We start from the raw sequence: 17,030 nt of genomic DNA on the forward strand, positions 1-17,030 counted from the left end.
CATCCACTGTTGTTCCCCTTGACACCTTGTCTACAGGGTTTTCATTGGTGGAGACATGAAACCATTGCTGTGGTGTTGTGCTGTTGCAAATCTTTTGCACCCTGTTTGCAACAAAAGTTTGAAAACGTCTGGCTTCATTATTCAGGTATCCTAGGATAACTTTAGAGTCTGTCTAAAAGAACTCTTTCAGATCAATGGAGACTAACTCTTTGATGAGTATGTTACTCACTGTTACCGAGACTGTTGCTGCTGTTAGTTCAAGCCTGGGGATGGTGGTTACTTTTGTAGGAGACACACGGGACTTTAGCGTGACAAAGGCGCAGTGTACATCTCCCTTGCTGTTCATAAGTCTCTGATAAGTACACTGTCCATACTCGGTGGTGCTCACATCTGAGAAATGATGCAGTTCTCTCCAAAGTTGATAGGCGTCTGGCAGTCTGTATTTTCTCAAGATCGATGAGATCCCTTTTCCATTGATCCCACCTAGGCCTCCAATGTTCAGGTACTGGGTCATCCCAACCAGTACCATGACGACACATTTCTTGCAGGATTCTTGTCCCACTGAGAAGATAGGGGGCGACAAAGCCAAGAGTGTCATATATCGATGCAACTGTGGACAATATTCCATGCCTTGTGGGAGGCTGGTCTTTCAGTGTGATGTTTAATGTAAAGCAGTCTCTTTCAGTGTTCCAATGCTGGGCTTGCGCTAGCCATTCGCCACTTTGCCATAGGCAAAGTAAATTCCAGATTGGCTACAAGGTTTTTAGACTGTGTACCCACAGTGGCGTTCTCATTTTTATGGAAAAAAGGCTAAAACTTACAACTTTTTCGCTCGCTAGCGCCGCTATTTCCGCTAGCGCCGCTATTTCCGTTAGCGCCGCTATTTCCGTTAGCGCCGCTATTTCCGCTAGGCCGCTCACTAGCGCCGCTATTTCCACAATCCGACAGAAATAGCCGAAGTGACCTGAACGCTCCCGATCATTAAATATGCACTCGAGTCATGACCTCCTTTCATCCAATGAAAAACCGAATGATTCTATTTATACGAGCTAAATCCGCAAATTGGTGTACGACAAGGCAAGGACAATCGATCGAAAGAAATTAAGAATCCCATGTTTTATAGTAGATTTTGCGTTAAAATTCTAATTGAACAACAAATGGTGAATGCTGAGAGGGGGTAGGAGTGGTGACAGACCGATCAGAAGGTAAATGAAAGATATTATCAATACTTTTTTGTAGTCTTAGACTTTTAATCCCTATGACCGGCAGGAATAACCAGCGTTGTATGTAAATGTGTATTCACCTCATTTGCTATTTTTCATTACTTTTTAAATTGAAATGAAAAATCATATTATTAAAAAAAATGAAAAAAACAAAACAAAACTATGGCATACCAATGGTTTTTGTGGTGGTCAAAGTTAAAATGTCTTCTAGTATAAGTAAAACTTACAGGTAAACATCGAGTAATATTTTGTATGTCTGTATCTTCAAATAGTGAATGCAAGTTTTCAATTGTTGAATCTCACATTTATACCTGTATAAAGTAGGATAGAAATAAAGATAGTTAAGCTTGAACTGTTGACCTTAGTGTATTTTTGTAGGTAAACGGAACAGAAGATTTTGCCCTCAGAATGCAGGAAAACAACCCCATTTTCTAAAAAATTTCCCGGGGGAGGCCCCCCGTACCCACCCTGTGGGGGGGTATCTCCCCTACGCCACCCCCCCCCCCGCGACAAGCATTGGTCGTTAACGCGCTGCGCCGCTGTCTTGGACAAAGAATGTGGCTTTTTGTGGCTTACTCAATTCTTTTACACTGAGCCACAGTGGCTTGGGCTTACTACTTCCTAGTGCAAGGCTAGCAATGAAGGCCTAATGCTCTCTCTGTTTGTTTCTCACAGAAAGCAAGGAACTTTGTTGTTGTGTCTATTGCATGTTCAGATGGTATGCTGTTTAGAACATCACTGTTGTTTGATACAAACTTATGGAGATGCAGACCACCTGTAGCACATAGTTTGCGTGCTTCTTGTACCAATTGTACGGCTTTCTCCATTGTCTCCGTGCTAACAACACTGTCATCCACATGAAAGTCTCTGGTGATGACCTGCACCCAATGGATATGCGAGGCTTTTCTCTTTGGCCAGATGATTTAGACAATAGTTTGCACATCCTGGGGAAGACACAGCACCAAAGAGATGTATTGTCATCCTGTACTCTTGTGGTTGTGCACTTAAGTCTCCATTTTTCCACCATAAGAATACGGAGGAAGTCACAGTCACGTTTTAGCACTTTAAACTGATGAAACATTTTTTCCATGTCGCACATCAGAGCTACTGGATACTGCCTAAAGCGGACAAGGACATCAGTAAGATTGTTAATCATGTCTGGTCCCGACAGAAGGTGCTCATTAAGGCTGGTTCCTTTATGCATGGCTGAGTAGTCGAAGATGGCACGCAGTTCTCTGGTTTCTCTTGGTGTTAAATGCCGTGATGAGGTAAGATACCATTTCTCACCAGGGATTCCATCATCCTGGACTTCCTCTACATCACCTCTTCGGATGATGTCACTCATGTAGTTGACATAATCCTCTTTGTATTTCTCATTTTTGGAGTTTCCTGTTCAGGTGGTTGAGTCTGACTTCTGCAAGCTGTTTGTTATCAGGCATGTATGGCCTTTCCTTAAAGGGCAATGGCATTTATTAATGTCCCTGTATATTTTTCCTTATGCCTGTTTTAAATTTGTCAAGGAAGATGAGATCCTCCTGTGACACTGGAAATCAGTAACTCCCATTGCATCAATGGGAGTTACTGAGGGAACCTCTTTACAGCAACACAATGAAAAAGGCTGTCTTTCATACATAAATCAAGGTAAGGTGCTGAACTACCAACTATGTTCCACCCTAACTCTGTTTGAACAGCATAAGGCTTGTCATTTTTGCCTAGTATCACTTGTGTAAGTGCTAAGGCTCTGGAACAGTTGTAACCAATCAAGAGACCTACTTCACAACTGAGGAGTGGTGGGACTTCATCTTTGATTGGTGACAGGTGACTCTAGTGTTTGGCTGTTTCACAGGTTGGTATGTGTTCAAGGTTTGCAGGTATATAGTCTTTTGTGTATGTAGGAGGTAGGGGAATGTGTGTTGCAGAGCTGTAACCTCTCACACAGAGGCCAGACACCTTTTCACTGTTTACAACTGCATTGTTTCCCATCACAGTGTTTAGTTTTAGTTCCACTGGACAAACTTCAACATGCAGTTCATGACACAGGTCTTGTGCTGATTTTCTTCACAGTCATTTAATATTTCCAGGCCTTTTACATGAGGCATGGCTTGTAAGCAAACATTCGTCAAGTCTGCAAAGTTTCTTAGTCCTTCATCATCTTTAGACTGTATTTTTGGCCAGCTTGATAACTTCTCTCTAAAGGCTCTTTGAATAGCAAATGCCTGGCTGTGTCACTGAAGTTTTTTCCAAGTATCTTGGTAAGCTGCTTCATCATTTCTGAAAAAGGTGCCTTGTAGGCATTTACGGGCTGGACCACTGACATACTTCTTTAAATAATACAGTTTATCTGCAGCAGAAATGCCCTTTTGGTCTATCAGTGACATGAAGGAAGTCTTCCACTCAATGAAGTGAATCGGCTCACCAGCGAACTCTGTCTGCTCTGGTACTGGAAGCCTGTTCATTGTTATGCTGTCCTGCATAGCTTGCGCTAGTTGAGCAACACCAAGGGGCGCAGAAAATATGGCTGTGTTAGCTGGGTGTAGTGCAGGGGCTGTGACACAGGATCTGGGTTCACCTGCTCACTCCTTACTGACAGGATGTCATTCACCTGTATTTCTCTGTCATAGGCTTAAAGTCTGGCTCGAGCTGCTTCTACATCCCTTTCAGCCTGCAGATGCTCCAGCTCAGATCTTTCAGTTTCCATTTCTTTCTTGTGTTGCTCCTGTAGAGCTTTTATCCTTGCTATTCTGCCTCTTTTGCAGCTAATTATGCTGCTGCATCAGCACATTTTGATGCAATGTATGAAGAGAGGGTGACACTTGACTGTGTAGTGGTAGAGCCATAAATGGACTGTGCGTAATCCCGATTTAATAGCTCACGCAGGCAAAATTTTTCACGTTCAGCATCAAATTATCCATTAACGTCTGAGAGTCTTTCATATTTGATTTTGATAATGTCATGAGTTACTGCTTAACATGCATCCATTTTTCTCCTTAAATCAGTCGTTGGTGTCACATGAGCTCTTATTTCCATGTAGAGTTTCATGATTTCATCTCCTCTTTCTCTAAAATATCTACAAGTGATGCCAGTTGTGCTTCACTTATATCTGACTTTAGTTTTTCTCTTGCTTCACATACTTGAGCTTTCCATTGTTCATTTACACTGGTAAGTCTTTTTTTCCTTTTTACTTCTTCCTCTTGATAAGCAAGCATTTTTTCTGTTGGTACTTTGATGCGTTCAGAGCGATGAGGCTCATCTACCGTGCTCTGGACTTTGCATTCCAAGTCATCCAACATTTCTTCTTTGAATTTAATTGTTTCCTTTATTTCTTGCCGTGTATTTTCACTTACATTTTGTAGCAATTCTTTGTAATCCTGAATTTATTTCAGCAAACAAGTAATTTGTTCATTAATGTCCTCAACACTCACAAATGAGGCCGTTGCTCCTTCCTTTGAGTGAAGTTTTCATTCAGCGTTTCATTTTCTTGACCAACGTCTGCCATCTGCTGTCCGATGTGGGTAATGCACCTTGAGACCGTTGAACTACGTTGTGCAGCATAGCGGTGGGGGATGGTCAGCTCTTACTGTAGCGTACCAGTCAAAATAAGTGTAAGCCAGGACTGATGGTGTAATGACTTTTAATGAACGATTCGGTTCACAGACCAACGGTTTAGACCAACGTAAGAGCTAAAATGAAACAAAATGAAACAATGGCACGGCACATTAGCTCCCTTAGCAAATAATAGTTTTTACAATATAAAATCAAAATATATATACAATAAACATGAAACCTTCAGGCACAAACAAATTCAATTAACTTACCTTGTTGCCAATCTCGTCTGGAGCTAAACTCCTTCCGTTTACTCTCCTGTTTGTTTATAACCTTTTTATCACTCGTTTCTTTCCCCGACCTCTTTGACATTTCTACACTAATTACCTCTTACTTACCTTGTGACGCTACGCAAGCTCTGCGACCTTCAAAAAACTTCCTTTTTACCCAGGAAATGGCAACGTCAAAAAATAAAAGTGCCGTTCACAATAAAACTCAACTATTTTACACACAGTGAATTGGGGACATTTACATATAATGTGGTCAACAGTTTTAACAATATTTTTGTAAATGTTGGACCTAATCTTGCAGGAAAAAATTCCTTATACATGGTCATTTGAGGAGTATAATAATAGCCTTATAGAGAGAAATCTGAGATCAATATTCCCCACGGCAGTGCAAGAAAAGGAATTACAGTATTTTCCGCACTATAAGGCACACCTAAAAGCCTATAATTTTCTCATTGACACGCAGTACTCAGTCATGAATGCTTTAGCCAGTGGACGGATAGCCCAACTACAGCCACTACTTTTTAAAATCTACTTCAATTTTTTTTTATTATATGCTCCTTATAATCCGGTGCGCCTTCTATATGAAATGAATTACAAAATGAACAATTCATTAAAGGTGGGCCTTATAATCCAGTGTGCCTTATAGTGCAGAAAATACTGTAATAGAAATGGTAAATACATGTAAATGCAAAACATCTACTGATTCAAATGAAATTGATATAAAAACTTGTAATTGGGGAGATTTCACAACCTCTAACATACAAGTGTAACTGATCATTTCACACTGGTAAATTTCCTAACAAAATGAAAACCGCTAAAGTTCTGAAGTACAGTCCTGTTTTTATACTTGCACAATTTTCGAAAATTTTAGAAAAACTATTCAACAACAGATTAGACAGGGTTATAAACAAATATAAATTACTTTCCAACAGTCAATATGGTTTCAGAGCAAAAAGTTAAACAGCACTGGCATTAACAGAATCAATCGAGGAGATCACCAATGCAATGGATCACAAATTGCATTCAGTTTGGGTATTTATAGATCTTAAAAAGGCTTTTGACACAATTAACCATCACATATTAATTAGTAAATTGGAATGATATGGAATCAGTGGGTTATCACTACATTGGATGTTTAGTTATTTAAGTAACAAAAAACAGTTTGTGAAGTTCATCAACATACTTGTGCATTGCTTGTGGCGTCCCCGGGGGACATTGTTTATATTGGGCATAAATGATATATGCAGTGGGACACTGAGAGGACTGAGGAGAGTAGACAGGAGTACAAGGATATGTAGCCTAAGTTGAAAGTAGAGGTAGCAAAGCCAAAAAAGGGGCTTATGATGACTTGTATGCTAGTTTGGACAGTAATGAGGGAGAAACTGATCTATACAGGCTGGCAAGACAGAGAGACAGAGATGGGAAGGACGTGCAGCAAGTTAGGGTGATTAAGGATAGGGATGGAAGTGTATTGACAGGTGCTAGTAGTGTGATGGGATGATGGAAAGACTACTTTGAAGAGTTGATGAAAGTGGAAAATGAGAGAGAACAAAGACTAGAAGAGGTAGCTGCTGTGGACCAGGAAGTAGCAAAGATTAGTCAGGATGAAGTGAGGAGAGCATTGAATAGGATGAAGAGTGGAAAGGCACTCAGTCCTGGTGATATACCTGTGGAGGTATAGAAATGTGTGGGAGAGAGGGCAATAGAGTTTCTGACTGGGTTGTTCAACAGGATCTTAGATAGTGAGAAGATGCCTGAGGAATGGAGGGAAAGTGTGCCTTTGCCTATTTTTAAGAACAAAGGAGATGTGCAGATTTGTGGCAACTGCAGAGGAATAAAGCTGATGAGCTTTCTTTTTCTTCTTCTTCTTCTTCTTCTTCTTCTTCTTCTTCTTCTTCTTCTTCTTCTTCTTCTTCTTCTTCTTGTTTTGACAAAAGACCTGAATAACTTTAGGAACATCTGGTGTTACAAAAATGTCCTATGCACTTTAGTTGATGACCACCTCACTTTTGCAAAGTTCCTGTTATAATGCACTAATTTTTATATTGTACTTCCTTTTGTTTCTTGGTGTTTAATGTTTTTGAGTGTTTAGTGTTTTTGAAATTTCATCTAATGAAAAATTGTAAAATGTTCTAAATGTTCTAAATGTTAAATGTGATTGGAGTCTTTTTTGCAAAAGATCTTCTGAGGCACTTTAATGCTTTCATCTAATGTAAAACTGCAAAATGTTTGAATGAGATTAGTGACATTAGTGCGGAGTTCGCATGCTCTCCCCGTGTCTGCGTGGGTTCTCTCCGGGTTCTCCGGCTTCCTCCCACCTCCAAAAGCATGCGCTTCAGGTTGATTGGCCGGTCCCAAATTGACCATAGGAGTGAGTGTGTGTATGAATGATTTTTTGTTTCTATGTGGCTCCGCGGTACACTGGCGTCGTGCCCGGAGTGTCCCCCGCCTCACGCCCTGAGACTGCCAGGATAGGCACTGGCTACCCCGCGACCTGCGTTAGCGGATTAAGCGGGTTGGAAGATGAATGAATGAATGAGATTAAAGTGTTTTTGCAAAAAAAATAAAAAACATTCTTGTTTTGATTAAAGATTTTTTGTTTTGATTTTTGCAAAAACACCTTAATCACATTCAAACATTTTGCAATTTTACATTAGGTGAAGCACTAAAGTGCCTCAGAAGAAGATTTTTTTCAAAAAAAACTTCAAACACATTTAACATTTAGAACATTTGGAACATTTAGAACATTTTACAATTTTTCATTAAATAAAATTTCAAAAACACTAATCACTCAAAAACATTAAACACCAAGAAACAAAAGGAAGTACAATATAAAAATTAGTACATTATAACAGGAAGTTTGCAAGTTTTGCGTCTCCACAGATAAAATTTAAAAGCTGCCACTTTCTCTGATTCGATTTATTGTACCCAGCACAGTAGATGAATTTCCTGATGCTAAAATTTTCACTGAACAAATTAAAAACATTCGTTAGAAGAGTGAAGAGCACTGCAAGTCTCCCACACTCACTGAAAGCATGAAAGACTGTTTCACGAGGGGACAGAAAGGACACTGGCTGGAACACCGCAGGGGTAAAAACAGAGATAAAAGTATTGGAACTGATGGCACCATGTAAAATCCTCCACTGGGGGCCGGCTGTTTTTCTTGAGGGGAGGTTTGTACAGAAGTCTCCACTGTGGGTCAGGCCCATTTCCCGTCATCCTGTTGGCCCAGGCAGTGGGTGCTCTGTCACACAGGCTTCTCTTGTTGATTGCAAAAAATATTCTTCTTTTTCTGAAGCACTTCAGTGCTTTCATCTAATGTAAAATTGTAAAATGTTTGAATGTGAGTAAAGTGTTTTTGCAAAAAAAACAAAAAAAAACTTCTTATTCTTCATATTCTTATTCTCATTCTTCTTATTCTTCTTTAGTCCAGGGCAATGGAGAGTGTGGAAAAGAGGTGAAGAAGTGTGTACAGGCAGGAAGAGGAAGACCAAAGAGGAAGTTGATGGATGTAGTGAGAGGTAGTCAGTGTGAGAGAAGAGGATGCAGAAGACAGGGTTAGATAGAGGCAACTGATTCGCTGTGGCGACACCTGGAGGGAAAAGCCTAAAGGAGAAGATATAAGACATGCAATGCAAACTATCAAGAAGTATTTCAGTTCTGAGCAAAGCAAATCACTTTCTGGACCACAAATCACTCCACATTCTCTGCTCATTTATTTTACCATATTTACATTACTGTGCAGAATTTCGGGGCAATACTTAAAAATTTACAGTGTGTCCTCGCGTGATCGCGCATCAACGATTGCGACTCCACCTCATCACGGATTTTTGGTCGGCAGTCACATGATACCGTACGCACTTTCTATTGGCTGACGATATCCGGAAGTGCACTCGTGCTGTCAGTGTTGGACTTTCCTGAGACGCAAAAGTGTTTTAAACAGTCTATCAGAGTGTTGGAAAAGATAAAACAGAAGGTGGTTTAATAACAGTATGGGGAGGGTCATAAAAGTTTAAATTACTGTAAATAATAAGATAAATAGATCGCAATCTTGATAGCGGATTCCTCAATCGCGTGTGGTTCCTGGAACGCATTAACCACAAAAACGAGGGCGCACTGTACAATACAGCCGCTATCCATTTTGCAGAAAAGACCCCTAAGAATAGTTCATAACACCAGTTAGAGATCAAACTAATTCATTATTCTTAAATTCAAAACCATTAAAATTCATAAACCAGGTTCATTTTCAAACAGCACAAATCATGTATAAAGCAAAAACAATTTACTTCCTTGGAATATTCCAAAATCGTTTTTTAAGAGTTGGGGATTTTAATCTGAAGGGTGAGCTAAATTTAAAACATCAAAGGGCACGAACAGTTTTAAAAAGTTTTAGTATTTCTGTTTGTGGAGTGAGGCTGTTGAATGGATTGGGAAATGAGCTCAAGCGATGTCCAAGTATGACCCAGTTTAAAAAGCGGTGCAAACATGGTTTATAAGTGGTACAGGAGGGAAGAAAGGCTTTAAAGCTCCCACATTATCCTTTTTTTAATTCATGTCATTCAGCTGCCAGATGTCCAAATGTCAAATTAATCCGTGGTCTTCAAATTCTTTCATTGAATATTTGTAAATCCTCTACTGCTCCGTGAAGCTCTGTTTTAATGGGGCGTAGCTCTCAGCCCCCCCCCCCCCGTCTGAGCCTTCCATATCTCCAGCCTCCTCTGAGCTGACCAATCAACACTGCGCGTTAACATGCATTTGTTGCCCGTGCGAAACCGCCTGCATTACAGATCGGTTCGATTGCCATTGACTGCAACTTTTTTAACTTTAAGTAACTTCACCGCTAGTTATTTCCCTCTAATTTTCGTGTTTAGCACTCATGATATAACGGTTGATTTTTCGGCACTAAGTGTGGACCTGCTTTCTCAGTCTTTGCTGAACAAAGACTCATGGCTCATTGTGTAAACATGATCAGACCGGCCCGTGAGATAATTGCACTGTGTTTTCTGAAAATTGTTATGGACAACGCGAGCTCATGGATAACAAGGGAGCTAAGCTACGCAAACTAATGAAACATGAGTTTTTACTGGTAAGACCAAGTTTTTCTCTTATATTTTCACGTATGTGTGTGCGCTCAAGATCCTGTGCAACCAGGATCTGGAGCTAACAGCTGTTAGCATCAGGCCCTACTACCCGGCGTGTGAATTTTCACACGTCATTGTCCTCGCCGTCTACGTCCCCCCACGTGCGGACCCAGACACCATTTGTTTGACCACCTCTGATCTTTGGACCCGGCACCAGGAGGCGCTTGTCATCATCACGGGGGACTTCAACCACGTCACCCTGGACTCATCTCTCCCTACAGTGACCCAGTGTGTGAACTGCCCCACACGGAAGAACAGAACCATCGATGTGTTCTACACAAATGCCAATGAGTCATACACCCCCCCTTCCCCAATAGGTGAATCAGACCATAACCTCGTATACCTTCAGCCCACCTACAGGTCCTTCTCAAAAATTTTGCATATTGTGATAAAGTTCATTATTTTCTGTTATGTACTAATAAACATTAGACTTTCATATATTTTAGATTTATTACACACAACTGAAGCCACAACAAGCCTTTTATTATTTTGATGTTGATGACTTCTGCAAAATAGTAAAGAAAAACCAAAAATCCTTATCTCAAAAAATTAGCATATTTCATCCGAACAATAAAAAAAAGTGTTTTTAATACAAAAAAAGTCAAACTTCAAATAGTTATGTTCAGTTATGCACTCAATACTTGGTTGGGAATCCTTCTTCAGAAATGACTGCTTCAATGCGTCGTGGCATGGAGGCAATCAGCCTGTGGCACTGCTGAGGTGTTATGGAGGTCAGGATGCTTCGATAGTGGCCTTAAGCTCATCCACAGTGTTGGGTCTGCTGTCTCTCAACTTCCTCTTAGCAATATCCCACAGTTTCTCAATGGGGTTCAGTTCAGGAGAGTTGGCAGGCCAATTGAGTACAGTAATACCATGGTCAGTAAATCATTTACCAGTGGTTTTGGCACTGTTAGCAGGTGCCAGGTCGTGCTGAAAAAATGAAAGTGCTCCAAAATCTCCTGATAGATAGCTGCATTGACCCTGCATGTGATAAAACACACTGGACCAACACCAGCAGCTGACATGGCACCCCAGACCATCACTGACAGTGGGTACTTGATACTGGACTTCAGGCATTTTGGCATTTCCTTCTCCCCAGTCTTCCTCCAGACTCTGGCACCTTGATTTCCGAATGACATGCAAAATTTGCTGTCATCCGAAAAAGTACTTTGGACCACTGAGCATCAGTCCAGTGCTGCTTCTCTGTAGCCCAGAGGCCTGTACCATAAAGCTGGATTACGGCTTAGCGAGATAACTTCAGGCTTAACCCTGGCTTTTCGGTACCATAAAGGTGGATAACTTTCTATCGGGCTACGTTGTCGCGGTAACCTATGCTGAACACCTAACCTGCTCTGGAGCAGGATAAGTTCAGGAAAAGAGCTCAGCAGGTATAACAGCCCCACTTACTGACCAATCAGTTCTCTTGGAAAATGGGCTGTCCGTTTTATGAGAACCTGGTGGATCTTGGTGAACAGCTTGTGCGAAGAGCGCTCAGGCGCGAGAGAATATTTAGAGATCGCTGTAATCCGTTCGAATTGCCTGAACTGTACAAAAGGTATGGGTTTTGGGGAGAGGGATTACATTACATCTGTCAGCTGCTGACAGTCCCGCAGACAGTGTGCATTGCACTAAGGTTCTTTGCCACAGTTAATATATTTCTTAGTGATGTTCGTAATTATTATGATGTCCTTAAATCCCTCGGTGGATGGGTTACAAGCAAGCCACAGATAAAATGCCATTAATGAATTATGTGTTTAAGTAAATCATGGATTGATTCATTTATTTAAAGGTATGTAGAGCTATTCATGAAGTCGCGGGGGCTACAATCACATGCCATAAAGAAAAATGTCGTACACACATACATTTATGGAACACACAAATGTTACTGTAGTCAGATATACAAGTGCAGTCATAGTGGGGAAGTAATATTACAATGGCACTAACTTCCGCATTGACACAGTCGGCGATTTAGTGCCAGCGATCCTTGAGGCGTTTGGCAGCTGCAACTGTGTTGCTTTTTGCCTGGATTATTGATTTGTATTGCTCATACTTATTAATTATTATTGTTTGCTCCTCCGTTATGAAATATGCAGCTCGGTCCTGTTGCATGTTTGCGATTGGTTGCATGCAACAACCTCCGCCCTTTTTATGTGAGCGCGCACAGATCTAGAGTGGTGTTTTGTGAAAAACTTTAATAAATAGGTTCGTAGGAGGTGGGTACACAGAAAACTCACTCACACAATGAATCAAACCACTCCTCTAGGGATATAATGAATGTGTGATTTATTACACGCAGAGAATAGAAATACTAAGAAACAATAAGTACAAACAAACAAACAATAAGTCAAAAGACCTCTATGATGCTAGACTAAATGTGTCGTTTAGTCCCCGCAGCGCATAGCAGAGCACAGAAACAATTCTATGATGCTAGAATAAACTTGTAGTTTAATTCCCCACAGAGCACAGAAACAATTCTATGATGCTAGAATAAACTGGTAGTTTAATTCCCCACAGAGCACAGAAACAATTCTATGATGCTAGAATAAACTGGTAGTTTAATTCCCCACAGAGCACAGAAACAATTCTATGATGCTAGAATAAACTTGTAGTTTAATTCCCCACAGAGCACAGAAACAATTCTATGATGCTAGAATAAACTGATAGTTTCATTCCCCACAGAGCACAGAAACAATTCTATGATGCTAGAATAAACTGGTAGTTTCATTCCCCACAGAGCATAGTAATAAACAAACAAATATTTGGTTGAGCTAAGACAATATATGGTGGCATTCCAAATATGCTTCGCCTCTTACCTTGACATAGGGAAGGAGAGCCCACAACCCAGGCAGAGTAGCTTCAACCAGGCTGGGCGTCCGTAGGTAACCCGCAGCTGACTCTCTTTGGAGTATGAAACTCCTCACCTTTTATACCCTTGAAGAAGAAAGGCCTGCATGCGAGCAGGAATGGCCAGTTCCAGCTCTCAGGCAGCCCTCCCTTTGGTGGTACCCCCAGCTGAGGAATAAACATCACCACCCTCGAGAATGCAGTGTAGGAGGTTTCACGCACTCGTAAACCATCTTTATCAGGAGACCTTACACTTTTGGAATGCACCAAACCTATCACACCAAAACTAAGAAACCTAAGAAATCTTTATTACACCTTGGAATGCAATTTAAAGGCTTTCATGCACCCATAAAACATCTTACACCTTGACTGAAAACAGGTCTCCATCTCCTCTCCATCGGTTCTCCTTTGAGACAGGTACTGGGTCTGCTGCATCTGGTTTAATGGGCTGTGACCTGCTGTGACCTCTTTGTCCAAACACACTAAGATGTGACTTAGCCCAGCGGTTGCATGGAGAGGTTTTGAAGCAAGTTCTCAGTAATGACATGATAAGAGTCAAATCAGGACACACACAATACAAATTTCCATTACAAGTGGACATGCCTGAATTGAATTAGTGAGTTGATAGCCGGCTTTATGGTACCGAAAATCCAGAGGGCGGATTTCTCGGTAAGTGAAGCCAGATAAGTAAGAGGAAGCCCGGCTCGGTTCATCAAGCTTTATGGTACAGGCCTCAGGTCAGGCACTTCTGCCGCTGTTTCTGGTTTAAAACTGGCTTGACCTTGTCAGGACAGTCAAGTGTTACCTCTGGGTAACCAAGGAGGTGAAGGCTGTCCTGAACAGGAAGAAGCAGGTGTTCAGGAGTGGGAATGAGGATGAGATGAGGGATGCCCAGCAGGCAGTGAGACTCTGCCTGAGGGAGGCTAAAGAGAATTACAGAAGGAAGCTGTAGAACCAGCTGGAAACCAGGTGCGGGTCATCTGGAGTGGCATGAGGTCCATCACCGGCTACGGAGAGGGTCGCAGTACAGTGGAGGGGAACGTGGAGCGAGCTGACAAACTCAACAGCTTTTTTAATCGGTTCAGCTCCCCCACCACTCCATGCCCTTGTTCCCAGAGTTCCCCTGGCCCAGCTGACCTGAATCCACATGCCTCCTTCTCCCCCCCTCCCTCTCCGTCCACCTCACCTATCTACCTTGGGCCAAACACAGATCTTTCACCCACCTCAACTCACTCTCAGGCCAAATGGATCAACATGCCAACCCCCCACACACGGCCATCACTGCGGAACAGGTTAAGTCTGCGCTGAGGAGGCTTCGCCCAAAGAAGGTGGCCGGACCAGACCAGGTCCCCCAAGACTCCTCAAGGCCTGTGCTGCCGAACTGGGGGAACCTCTACACCAGGTCTTCGACCTCAGTCTCCAGCTGGGGAGGGTCCCGTCCCCATGGAAGACATCCTGCATCTTCCCTGTGCGGACACGCCCCATAGGGCTCAGTGATTATTGAACAGTCGCTCTCACCTTGCATGTGATGAAGACCCTAGAGCGACTGGTCCTGGAGCTCGTGCGTCCCCAGGTGCAGGGCACGATGGACCCTCTCCAGTTTGCCTACCGGCCCCAGGTTTGGCTTGATAAAACCGTCCTGTACCTCCTCCACAGGGCCCTCTCCTACTTGGATGTCAGGAGCTGTGCAGTGAGGGTGCTGTTTGACTTCTCGAGCATTTTCAACACAATCTGGCCCCGGCTCCTGCAGGAGAAACTATCATCCATGGCTGTGGACCCCTATCTCATGAGCTGGATCGTGGGCTATCTAAAAGACAGACCCCAGTACGTCCGTATGGAGGACTGTCTGTCATCAGTGGTGACCAGCAGCACAGGGGCTCCGCAGAGAACAGTACTCTCCCCCTTCTTTTCACCCTCTACACGACGGACTTCCAGCACAACTCGGACACATGCCACATGCAGACGTTCTCAGTAGTGGAGACTTATAAGTACCTGGGGCTGCAGCTGGACAGCAGACTGGACTGGTCACACAACCTGGACTGTGTATACAAGAAAGGTCAGAGTAGGATGTACTTCCCGAGGAGCCTGGCCTCCTTCAACATCAGCTCTGATCTGCTTAGACTGTTTTACCAATCCATCGTGTCCAGTGTGCTGTCCTACGCCATTGTGTGTTGGGGTGGTGGTGCCAGGAAATGGGACAACGAGACCTAGAGACCTGAAAAAGTGTTATTTTCATAATAGGACCCATTTAACAATCAGGTATTATAAATGATTATTGTGTTCGTTTATATGCACAATGTTTATTTTCAGTACTTATGATTGTGTAATTTATTCTATTTCTGTTTTTGTAAATATGTTTAGCTATAAATGATTGAGATGACTGATAGTTAATTAAGTAGTTGAGAAGAGGTAGAGTTAAATAAGCTTATGCTTCATCTTACTCCTTTTTGGACATGTTGGAGTCATTGTATTGACTATTATTATTGTTTTTGTCTACTTTCAATGCTCTTGTTTGTTTGTCTATTTTTTTGTTTTACTTCCACATGTACAAAATTTAAAAAAAAAGAAATCATTCATTCATTGTCACATTGAGCCATCGATTTAATTATCGCTGTTTGATTTCATTTTGACGAATCTGAAAAATTTCCATCAATAAAATATATATGTGGTTCAATATCTTACCCAAAAAATTTGCTTATAGATAGACGTATGAAACAATTTGTTTTTGTAAAAGAGAAAGATGTCAACAGTCTGTGTTAGATATTTAAATATGGGGGCATTCATCATCACTGACTTTTGAAAATAAAGCAAGAAACTTATCTTTGACAAATTAGTGAGTGATAACAATATGACAGTTAATGTATATGAACATGGCAGTTCAATTTTGTTAAATGAACGAGTCTAAAGATTTTTTTCCTTTCTAATTTCAATTCCCAGGTTTCATTGGCTACCTTCCAAACATCAAAGAAATGGTTGCTGAGTGGAAGGGGGAAGACAGTGACAGTGACCAGTTGTTTTTCACAAAGATTTACATTGATTCAACAAAAAGAGTAAGAAATATTTCAATGCAATTTATTCTACTGTACTTTGATTTCATGAGATATTAAAAAAAATGAACAACTAATGACAGTTTTATTATACAAACAAACACACACACACACACACACACACACACACGAAAAGTTAGGACACCCCATTCAATAAAAAATATAGGTACAGTATTCCCTCTTTTATTCGTGCTTCAAGATGCACTGCTTCATTACATCGCGGATTTTTAGTACGTAGTCTCGTGATATTGTACGCACATGCTATTGTCTGACAGCATCCGTGTGTGTGCTGCGTTCCAAGACTCACAGAATGCAGCGTACTTCCGAGTATTAAACACACACTTTTCTTAAATACAAAAGTTTTTTAAAGTGTGGGAACAGGTAATACAGATACAGTATAAGGTGGTTTAATATCAGTATGGGGAGTTTTCATAAAAGTGTAAATTACCTTTAATAAATAGTTTGTCGCTATATCGCCAGATTTCATTGTTCACAAGTGATCCTGGAACCCATCAACCACAAGTAACGAAGGCTTACTGTATATCAATGTCCAATCTTGCGATTTTTTCTCTTCTGAAAAAGAAAGTGATTTAATTGGGGCTGGCAGTGGCTCAGCGGTAGAACGGGCGGTAGAGCGCGTGAGCCAATGCTCCCAAGATCGACAGCTTTCTTCAAATTCGGGAAGGTTAGGCCTTTTCTGGATCGGATTCTGTGCGGGTGCAAGTCTCTGTATCGACCTGATTGCGTATCCATTGACGAGCAGATGATACCCTTCACGGGAGCCTGTCCATGGAGACAATATCTGCCGATTAAGCCAAATCCAGTTGGCATAAAGAACTTTGTGCTATGCAGATGGCATTGTGCTTGACTTTGAGCTCTATCAGGAACACAGTCACTGATTGAGAAGGTAGAAGAACCAGAAGGCCTGAGTTTGGGAAGCCT

General features: G+C 41.6%; 1 protein-coding gene across 6 annotated transcripts in view; it reads left to right on the forward strand.

Annotated features, from left to right (window-relative positions):
* The window catches only part of plod1a (procollagen-lysine, 2-oxoglutarate 5-dioxygenase 1a), a 93,125-nt gene that overhangs the window by 5,895 nt on the left and 70,200 nt on the right, over positions 1-17,030 (forward strand). For all 6 annotated transcript variants that reach the window (XM_068329811.1, XM_068329775.1, XM_068329789.1 and 3 more), the window contains one exon: positions 15,979-16,091. In XM_068329811.1, coding sequence (XP_068185912.1) covers positions 15,979-16,091 — 113 coding nt within the window. The remainder of the gene's footprint in view (positions 1-15,978; positions 16,092-17,030) is intronic.

This window comes from Antennarius striatus, chromosome 2 (assembly GCF_040054535.1).
Source record: "Antennarius striatus isolate MH-2024 chromosome 2, ASM4005453v1, whole genome shotgun sequence".
NCBI lineage: Eukaryota > Metazoa > Chordata > Actinopteri > Lophiiformes > Antennariidae > Antennarius > Antennarius striatus.